Here is a 10676-nt window from a genome sequence, read left to right on the forward strand (position 1 = left end):
CGGCCACCTGTTGGGCTGCGTAAGCCTGTCTTTCATTGCTTGAATTTCACGAATTTAAGATATCTGCCTTTACGAGGTGAAAACATTGCAGCCGTCTTAATTTTTCAGTAAATTTGTGTGTTTTATCAAACCGTGTGAATCTTCTAATGTTAAGTTTTGCTGACAGCAGTTGTAAGGATTATCATTTATCTTTTCATTCTTTCCTTTAGCATCACAGATGAAGCATGGTTACTTAGAAGAGAAGCAAAAGCTAGCAGAATGTAAGGATGGTTTCTGAGTTTCTTGTTACAGCAATACAAAATCACTCATTTAGATGGGTGATGTGCTTGGAAAAGCCTTTACATAACCTCAGGCTCCTTCCAGTTTAACTTTCTGCACATGCTCTCTCAAGACAGTCACACAACTACACAGCACAAAACAATTGATAGGTTGTAATTATTCCTTCCAGGTACATTTGGAGTCTCTTTTCTTTCCTTGTGTTACTAAGCACAGTAGCACGTATTGCTTCTCAAATCCATTGTTAAGAAGAATCGTAAAAATGATCACAATCCAAATTTTTCCATATGAAATTTACTCAACAGATGAGCAATAAACATAATAACCATTTTCCCAATCAGCTCTTGAATCGAAATACCAACTGCCTCAAAAATGAAAATGATAACTAAAATACTTTTAGCCAAAATAAAATTCCACATTAATATCAGCTGCTTCATAGAGAGCTTAGAAACTTTTACACTGTTCCCTCATTATCTGGTTAAAAGCAATTCCAATTTACGCTATCACACAGCAGTTCTGTGTCAGATTTTTATATTAATACAACATTCCTTTAGCTTCTTCTACAGCTTTTGCAGAGTTACTCTCGCTCAGAACACTCATTAATTTTCAAACATTATTGTATGACCATTCTGAAAAATCTAATTGATTTTTGACTTCATGCAGTAATATGCAGGCTTTAAGAATTGCCATAACATTTTATTTTATCATAATGAAAGTTCACGTGGAGTTGTGCATGCATTTGAAGGCAAAATGTGTTCGGGAAGGGTAAGTGATTTGCAACAACGTGAAGTGTGTTTGGAGCGGGTTGAAGCCCCACAGGGGATGGGTATAAAGGTGCAGAGAGCCGTGCGGTGATTCCGCACTCGCTCTGGAGAGTTGTATGTCACTCAGAATCAATACAGCTCTGTAAAGGTGGGGAGGTGAGAAAGGGTTGTGAGTATGGAGGAGCATAACGGATTTACATCCCTTGTGCTCTGCATAGCATTATTTTACAGGCACTGCCTGTATGAAAAGAGAAGCAGGCCCAGATAAACCCCGTCATACAGAAGCCCCAACTGCTGCCTTTTGAATGTGTGACGTGCAAAATGAACACGAGCTACTGCACCTTGTTGCTGTAAATACAGGGATGGCCTAGGCACAAAGCACTGTATGGCTCTTCTTAAAGAGGAGCTCTGGGTAACTATTCACAGCTGCTGATTTGTATATGTAGTTTGGTATCTCTACAGGTAACTTCCCATTTTGTATATGTGGATAAATATTCCAGTATTTCTGAAGGCACCCATTGAAAATGTGATCTTACATGCCTAATTAATATTATCATAACAGTTCCACCAACACTGGCTTCAGTCCAATAAATTACAAAGAGAAGTTGTTTGTTGGTGTGCTCTTTTGTTGATATATGAAATCCTTAATTTTTTCACTCTATAGCACTTCTATTGTAAGCTTGTTTTTGCAGGGAGGTTTAAACACAACTGTTAAGTCATTCAGTCTGGAAGTTGGCATACAAACTGATGGCTTGGAGCTCAAAACTTTTCATCAGGTTTCCTTTAAATAGGCTAGATTTTAAAAAGACAATGTGTTCTAGTTTCTCGTGTTTTTATTGTATACTTATGAACAGAAAACTGCTCACTCTTAAATGATGATATTTCAGAAGTTATTAGAGACTGATTCTAAGCCATGAAGCAAGCCAATTACTAGCAACTCCAGAGAGCTTTGCCTCTTAGTTTCAGGATTCATGTATTAGGCCAGAATTTTCACAATAGTTTAACATTAGTAAATTTGTTAAAGGCCTGTAGCAGTCATGCAGTTCCTTGTTTGCTTGACTTTGCAGATTCTTCACATCAACTTTTCAAGAACAAATCCTATAAATAACTATGCTCCATAACATAAGTTATGGTATTGACAAGTACCTGTTATCAGTACCTCTGCATATGCATATATTCGTGCATTTTTGCAGACACATTAGTGCCTGCTTTATGAAATTAGGCAATAAAATACTAGTGCAAATGAATAGTATCTGTTTAGGATTTGATAACTTGAATCTGAGTTAACATACTGAATGTTGAGATGTTTTCTCATTGCAAGTGCTCAGCAGCGAGGTAAGATATTACATCCTGAGCTTTATACACAATTGCCACGGTGAAGTCCTGGTCAGCGTGGCTATTTCATGGTAACTGTTTCTGTGACAGAGCTTCTCAAAAGGATATCATTTGGTGATGGAAACCAATAGAAACCGTAGCCGTTTCCTTCCAAATATAGATAAGTTTTATGTTTAAGGTAACTCCTAGAAATCTTAGGTTTGTGTTTGCACGGAAAAGGAAGCTCAACTTGAACTTTTTTTTAACGATACATAAAAGTACGTTTGTACACACACGTGTGTGTGCGTGTATATATATATACGCACACGTATATCTGCAGTTGCCTATATATATGCAACTCTCTACCTTCTTTCTTTTTTTTTTATTTGTCAGCACGAGATTATCCTTGGGTACTGAAAAACAAGCGACCAGATAAACTGCGAGATACGCTCAAGGAGGTAGAGGTATGTCTCAGAAAGCTTCAAGTACAGCAACATGTAATCTGGTTTTCAAACCTCTTTCAACAGCTTTAATTTTCATAAAGATCCAACTCTCCCAGTGATGATAAATGTGCTTTTGTCTGGCAGGCTGTTCTAAAACAGCTGCATCTTTGTGTGGCATGCTTCATCTATAACTTGAAAATCGGAACTATGTTAGCCAACAATGTGTACTGCCAACCCTACTCTGTTTTCTGTTGTCCTTTAGGACTTAATGCAGAATGGCCAGTGTGTGCTGACCAAATGGAAGAACAAACGTATCTGTCAGGTAAAATGTTTTGACAAGCTCTTGCAATGTTCAGTCAGTGGAGCTGAACAGCCATTCAGTGTTTGATGCACTAGTGTTAAAATATTAGTTAACACAGAAAATCATTGGGTTATTTTAATGCATGGGCTCATGTTACCTAGATTACATGCTACAAAACAAAAATCTGTTTTTTATCAACAGGAAAAACTACATTAAAGGGCCCTGATTCTGTGAGATTATTATTATTATTTGGGGAAACTAAAAGCATCCTGTACCTCAAAATAGCAGGCTAAGGGAGCAGTTGAAATGTACAGACAGGTCTGGAATCTGTGTATATTACATTTTTATATGTTAATTATTTACATGTCTGTCACAAATGTTTTACTTTGTGCTTGTGTAATATGGGAGGGAAGCTATAACTCTAAACCAGCTAGATCATTAACCAAATTATGGAACAAAAGGTTTTGTGACACATGGCACATGTAGCTGTGTTCTCTAAGTTCCACATAGTGTTCAGAAGAGACAGCTTTTCCCATCCTTGTTCATATGTAACAGCAGGATCAGTGGGAAATCTGAACGTGACATGTGGTCTAGCTCAGTAATCATGAGCTTGTTCTGAAAAACATATGTAATGTATGCTGTAAGTTTCTACAGTCTTCGTCATTCATGAGGAATAGGCATTGTATTTGAAGCTGCTTTGGCATGTGAAATACTAGTAAATATTACTCATATTGTTTGTAAAGAGAAATTTTGTGTTTAACTTTTATGCTTTTTCAGATTCATATTTTTTTTTCTTCTAATCCATATAGCTCCAAATGTGTCAGCAGGCTGAATATTAAATATTTTAACATCTGAAATTTTAGAAATGCACTTAAGAATAGCAAAATTTTTAATCATCTGACATGCCAAATTATATATAGTCTTTTTGTATCAATCATAAAGTTATTGTCTAAGCTACATTTGCCTACCAGATCTTATCACTAATAAAAGTATGTAATTCGTGTACAGATTACATAGTATATATCTGTGAACACTGATCTTCTAGAACTGATTTAAATATTAATTTCATGCTGATTTAGAGGACTCAGTTTTTTTCTTACAATTGTTCTGATTAGGAAAGGAATTTGGTTAAGAAATACCGAGTCAGTTAGCCATGAGTGTATTCATCTGCTTCCCAGTTTGCTGTCTCTTCATTTGCTTTCCCTGTCCATTCTGCATCAGTTTTCCTTTTTCTCCCATCTATCTGCATCCACCTGCATTCCTTAGCAATACTAACTTTGGAACAGTGAACTTATTGCCAAAATTTGATAGCCCTGCTTTTGTATTATGACACCTTTGGCTGACTATCAATTCTGTGTATTTTTTCTTGACTTAGCATCCTCTAAGTAGTTTCATGCTTACTTAAAAAGGAGACAAAGGCAGTTTTACTTAATTCCTGTAAAAGATGGGAAAGAATAGAGATAGATGTTTTTATCTTAGTAGATTAGGTCTGGCTTTGTATGGTATTGAATCATGGAAAGGGCTAGCTTGATAAATTAAGGGTTTTTTAGATGGCTCATATAGGCAGAATATAAGTGGTAGTATGGCCTCTAATATGGCTAGAGTTAAAGATAAAAACCACAGTCACTTCTCTGTCCTTAAATTCTGCTTTTGGTTTCTCAATCACAAAACAAAATGTTTTTTTTATATAATAATGGCTGATAATTGAAGTCTCCAACAGGGTTTAGAATGTTCTGCCATAACCGTTTTTCTATTCCACTTACTGTCTTCTGAAAATGTAAGCTCTCCAACAAATGAAAATAAAACAGAGAAATGAAGAATTTGAGAGTCTAGAATGAAAAAGCTGTCTTCTATCAATTTTTATGTCATATGGTTTGTTTTGCTGTTGCTCATCCATCTTTGAAAATTTTGCAGAAATATCTGGACTCTCCCTTTTTGATACACATGTCCTGAAGCTTCTGCAAAAGATGATGTACATTTATTTTTTTAGTTCTAAGTAGGAGACTAATTAACTGCTTCAGCATAAAATGCTTATCACATGGTGATGCAATCTGTGTCATAGCACTGCTCCTCTTTTGGATGGAGACCAGAGCAACTGCTAGTGGAAAAAGAAGAATCCATGTTTGTAATAACTTTCAAGTGAAAAACAAGTCAGGCAAACAGCATGGAGAGAGATGCACGTGGTGAATTACCAAGACTTTCATAATTTTCAGTGATTTGGGCTTAATCTGAGTATATGATTTAATTGCAGTATCTTTTTTCTTTTTAGCTCTTTGGGTTTTCATAACAATACAATGTCAAATTATTTCATTTATAGAAATTAAAAGATTTAGCTCAACAGCCATCACGTTTTTCAATAAATGTATTTGAATCTGCTGTATCTTTATCTGTGCCAGGAAGAGTTCCCTTTGTGTTGTAATAACAATGTGCTATCCCAAAACTCAATGGCTGTTGTACCTTTAGGAAGACAGAACCAACAGGAAAAAAATCTGAAATGTGATACAGTGATAACACAACCATCATTTAAATGAGTGGTGGGATTTCCCTCCAGTTTAGTGATGAACAAGCATAGGACTGCTGCTAGTATGCCTTCTGGAACCTACACCACTATTCCTCATCCCTCATTTCTAGCACTTCCAGCTACTCAGTAGCCCACAGGCAAAAATTGGAGGCTATAAATTTAAACATGTATTTGCTAAGAATGAATGTGCTGTTTTGTTAACTGTTTGTGTGCAAATGACCAATTAGACCTCACACATAAGTCTCGATGGAAAATCTGGTTAGTTTGCATGCAAAATGTCTCATCCACTGTATGCACATATTTCTCAAAACTGGCTCTTTTGGTTTTCGTAGAACTAGTATTTTTCCTACAACTACAATAATGCTGGCCCACCTTTCTGCCTTTCTTAAAGCTTCATTTTATGCATCAAAATTTCTCCTATTACTTTTTTTTTCCCCATGCAATCAGTGCATTAGAGGTTTTATATTTACTTCCTTGTCCATTGCCAAAAAAATCCATTGACCTTTATTTTTTGCAGTCCTAAGTACACATTCTAGTACTGCTTAGAGCTGCTGAAATAGATGATGTGCCAGTTCATGTAAACATAACCTAGACTGTACAGGGATTTTTGTCAAGAAGCTTGCTCTCCTATTTAAAAGAGCTTAGCTGAGCCCTAAAGGACTGAGGTCTTTTCTTTAGCTCTGTTCCTACTTGTTCCAATAGGATCTGAATGCACAGCATTTCTGTCTGGTACTTCTGAACCCCAACTTTGATGACCTCTGATGAATTGCTGAAGTAATCCTGTAATCTTCAGTTAGCTGATGTCACAGGAAAATAAGTAGGCCATAAAACAATAATGGCGGGGGGGGGGGGGGGGGGGAAGTTTTTACAGTAGATGCCACTGTATTGCTTATAAATAAATAAATAATGTACTCCTTGGCTTTCCCTGCCAAGGAGTAATAACCTAAGCAATTTTATTGATATTGTTGAGTTTTATTCAACTCATCTGTGGCTGCCTCCTTTCCTCTTGGTCTCCTTCTCTAATTCTTCGGAATGCTTTTTGAGTTTTACCACAAAATAATGAAATCAATCCTATGAAATGACGCCACTGGTTCAGGATTGGTTTTACAATGTAAAGTAGTAAATATTAATGAGATCTAGCCAAAACTTTTGATTTCCAACTTTTTTTAGTTCTATATTTGCATTACTATGTAGAATTAAACATGCCAACATTAGATTATTTTATTGTATAAAAGCCAAGCACTAGCTGTGAATCATACCTGTTACCCGCTAATGGAAAAGATTTATATATTCTGTGCTAAATTACTTTGATTTTATTTAATTTTGTGTCATAATTTACATATGTATATGGGTGGCTTTTATGTTACCATCGCTGACATACTGGGAACTGGATTCTGAATTGAGATACACAGCAACTTTTGCTGACAGGGTTTGTTATATTAGTTACACTGCCCATAAGCAAACTGATTTAGTAAGATATGTGGTGACAGACAGTAGCACATCTGATATCAAAAGCAAGACATTCTGGCTAGAATACATGAGAAGCTGGTACCCATCACCAGTTACTAAGTGGAACACTGTCCACATATTAAATTCTTTTGCTGATCACAGCCATTACTGTGTTTGTGTGGCTTTTGAGATTTGGAGCTAGGAGTACAAATGCATTGATTATTGTGAAACAGCAACGTGTAACAACAATAACTTCATCTGTAATGAGGCATGCAACAGAGTAATTATGGTAGGGTGGCTAAGAAAGCAATCTGGAATGAAGAGGTGGGGAAAAACCCTGGGAACCTGCTTGAACAAGACATGCTTTGCAATTCTCTTCTCCTTTTGCATATTCCTTTGTTGGTTGAAATCTGGAAGGGAAAACAGTTTGCAGCAATATTTTTTACAGGCATATTTTCCTTTGCTTCCAATTTTAATCAGATAGAAGCAAATCCTGGCTTTGCTCTGCAGGTATCTTTTTAGGTAGAAGGGCTGATAAGCAGTTAAGCTGCACGAATGAGGAGTCAAGGGCTAAGGCTTCCAAGGATCAAGGAATCCACTTAAGTACATGCTTAAGTTCCACTAAAGTCCATAAGTCATGAGCCTGTACTTAAGTCCTTTGATTGGTAATAAGTAATTCTAATACATATTGGAGCACTTTGCTGTTGTGGAAGAGAAAGGATAAGTATTCCCCTGAGTATCCTCTGCTCTACTTATGTCTTTCTTGCTCATTGGAGAACCATTTTTGGTACATAAAGTACATAATTCCTTCTGTTAATATTCACATTCAGCTACTCAGTAACACAGAAATTGTGGCCCTTCCTTCCCAATATGTAAAATGACCAGATGCCCAAACGTTTTACTCAGATTGTGTTCAAGTACAAAGGCTATGCCTTTTATTCCAGTAAGTGTAGAGTCATGCTTTCATATTTTTTTAGCAACACCTTGAGACTATTAAAGCTGTAAAGATGATTCTTCTGATTTCTATCTTTCACATTGCAGTACTTCAGTCTGAAAAATCTGTGATGTTTCATTATTGTGAGTTTCTTTCCGTAATTTGATATCTGTTGGATGGTATGATTTCGTGCCTTGTGTAAATAATACCTCTTACATTTGCTTTTGTTCCATAGAAATGATGGGCAGTTCCCTTGAGCAGTATTTTTTGGAGTCGGATTTCTGTGTATGTGTTCAAGCCAAGTTTGCAATCTTCTCCATTCACTTTATATTAATTCATGCTTATAACTGGACTGCTTCCATCCACCAGAGCTCAACTATGCGAGCTTATGTATAATAGCACCTAAATCTTACTATCATATGACAGTCTTTGCATAGACTACACAGTCAGTAAAGATTTGAAAGAATGCAGTTTCAGTCCGAGCACATAAATATTTTCTATTTTACATAATATTTTTCCTAACGCTATCAAGTCCACCACTAAATCATATCCCTAAATGCCACATGCACATGTCTTTTAAATACCTCCAGGGGTGCTGACTCAACCACTTCCCTGCTTTATTTAAATACTTTCCCTGGTTTATTTATGCTTGTATTACATAGTAAACTTTAAGAACTTTTTTTCCAAAAAGCCCTCATTCTAACCCAAAGGATTTTTAAAGGGAGGTGGAAGAAATACTGACCTTACATGGCCGTATAGTTTGTAAGGTTTCTGATCTACTTTTTAAATTTAGACTTTAATGCTCCTAGAGGCAAGGACTTATTTTTACCTATTTTCTGCTAGTCTACCATGCCATACTGATAGCATAGAGAGATATCTATGCAATATTGAAAATAACATAGCTTTGGTTTAATGACTAGTTTCATAAATGTAAAGCAAAGCACAGTCGTTAACACAATATTTTATATTTCTATGAATGTCTTATCACACACTGGAACAGTTTTCAGAGAAGTCTGTCTCTGTAACAGGTGTGACTTACGTCATTACCAGGAATTAAACATATGGGCATAAAGTTGAATTTATACTCTGAAACATTTAAGACTTAAAGAATACTAACCATATTTGTTGCTCTTAAACCGAGAGTTCGCAAGCATGTCTCTGAACAGCAGTGGGTAGATGTCAGCAGAATGACAAGCATGCATTCCATAGTGCAGTCATTCAAGACCATTGACCATCTATAGCTCAGCACACATTTTTTCCTTTGTTTTGCCTTTTCACCTGGATAGGTGGTATGTATCCCTGCTAGGCTTGGTTTTCTCCCTCCCTATAGAGAAAGCAAGCGTGGGAGCAACCTACCAGTACAGTAGCGGTTTCTGAGAGAAGAACATAGCTCCCAAGCAAAGGTGTTGTGAAAGACAAATGGAGAGTTAAGCTATATGACTACACCAGCTTTCTTGTTTGCACATAACGCTGAAAGATTTGGGTTGATTTACTCTTCTCTGGCATGCTAGAATTCATTCAGTAATTTAGGACTGGCCTTTCTAGAGTGCTCATGTAAATTTGCTTGATCACTGCTTGCATCAGTTTGTCAACTTCTGGGTTTCAACCCTCAGTTTTTCAACTAGATTCTTCAAACAATAATAGCTAACTGTGGTCAGACCTTGCTGGACTTAACATTATCAAGTTGGAAATAAATTGTCTTTTTATCTGATCTAACTTCACCATAACGATAAATTGAAGTTTTGAAAGATTGTAATAAAAGCTGCATGAGTGTAACTGTGTCTAACATTTTTACTAGGACAAAACCTTAAAGGACATCTGTCATGACAGGGAATAGTGAAACATTGACCATATATATTTATCAAATGAACACATGATTAGACTTTAGCAGAATGGAAAATGATCATTTGTTCTTAAAAAATTTGTTTCACATCACAGGTGTTTTTTGTTTCTATTTCAGACATCACTAGAATTTATTTTCAAACTACTGTGAATTGACAGGAAGATAGATTGGAAAGATGTTGGTTAAGATATTAAGCAGGGCAAGAAGGTAATTTATTTAAATATGCTTGTCCTGGTTTTGGTTAGAGAGAGCACAGAGCTATAGCAATGTAGCAGAATATGTGTAACTGAGAATTTTCATAGCTAAACTCTTGGGAGCAGAGCATTGCACAAGAGTCAAGCTCAGTTAGATCACTACATTGCTGTCCCCAGTTCTTTTTATTTATTATACAATCCAATAGCTCTCAGTGCAGGAAAGCTTGCCTGGTGTTTGTGTACCAGTGTGTTATTCTAAAAAAGTATATTGCAACCAAGTTTGTGTCACAGCATAAAACTAACATGAAACAAACTTGGATTTTTCTGCCAAATTCTACTGCAAGAGCAAGTATTTCTCTAGTACTAAGGTATTTTTTTAAAAGCACAGAGATTTCTTTAAAAATGTGCTGTTATGTAGAAGTAGGAACTGAAGTCCCAGATTTCTGGCCTCTGGTGAGCCCTCTCTACTCTTCTGCAATGTCTGTCCCCAAAGGACTCCTTTGGCAGAAAAGATGGTTCAGCAAGTTTAGGGCTAGTATAGCCACTGATGAACAAATAATTATTTTTTTTTTTACTGATTAGAGGGAGATGAACCTATCTGCAAGAATGAGTCCTTCAGAACTGCTGCCATGTAGCA

At 36.3% G+C, this 10676-nt stretch overlaps 1 protein-coding gene across 1 annotated transcript in view; it reads left to right on the plus strand.

Moving 5' to 3' along the window:
* Nucleotides 1-209: 209 nt before the first annotated feature.
* The window catches only part of WDPCP (WD repeat containing planar cell polarity effector), a gene marked incomplete at both ends in the record, with an annotated part of 33340 nt that continues 22873 nt past the window's right edge, over nucleotides 210-10676 (plus strand). The window contains 3 exons of the mRNA XM_008939438.1: nucleotides 210-260; nucleotides 2748-2818; nucleotides 3060-3119. Coding sequence (XP_008937686.1) covers nucleotides 210-260; nucleotides 2748-2818; nucleotides 3060-3119 — 182 coding nt within the window. The remainder of the gene's footprint in view (nucleotides 261-2747; nucleotides 2819-3059; nucleotides 3120-10676) is intronic.

Source organism: Merops nubicus, unplaced genomic scaffold (assembly GCF_000691845.1).
Source record: "Merops nubicus isolate BGI_N331 unplaced genomic scaffold, ASM69184v1 scaffold47114, whole genome shotgun sequence".
In the NCBI taxonomy this organism is placed as follows: Eukaryota; Metazoa; Chordata; class Aves; order Coraciiformes; family Meropidae; genus Merops; species Merops nubicus.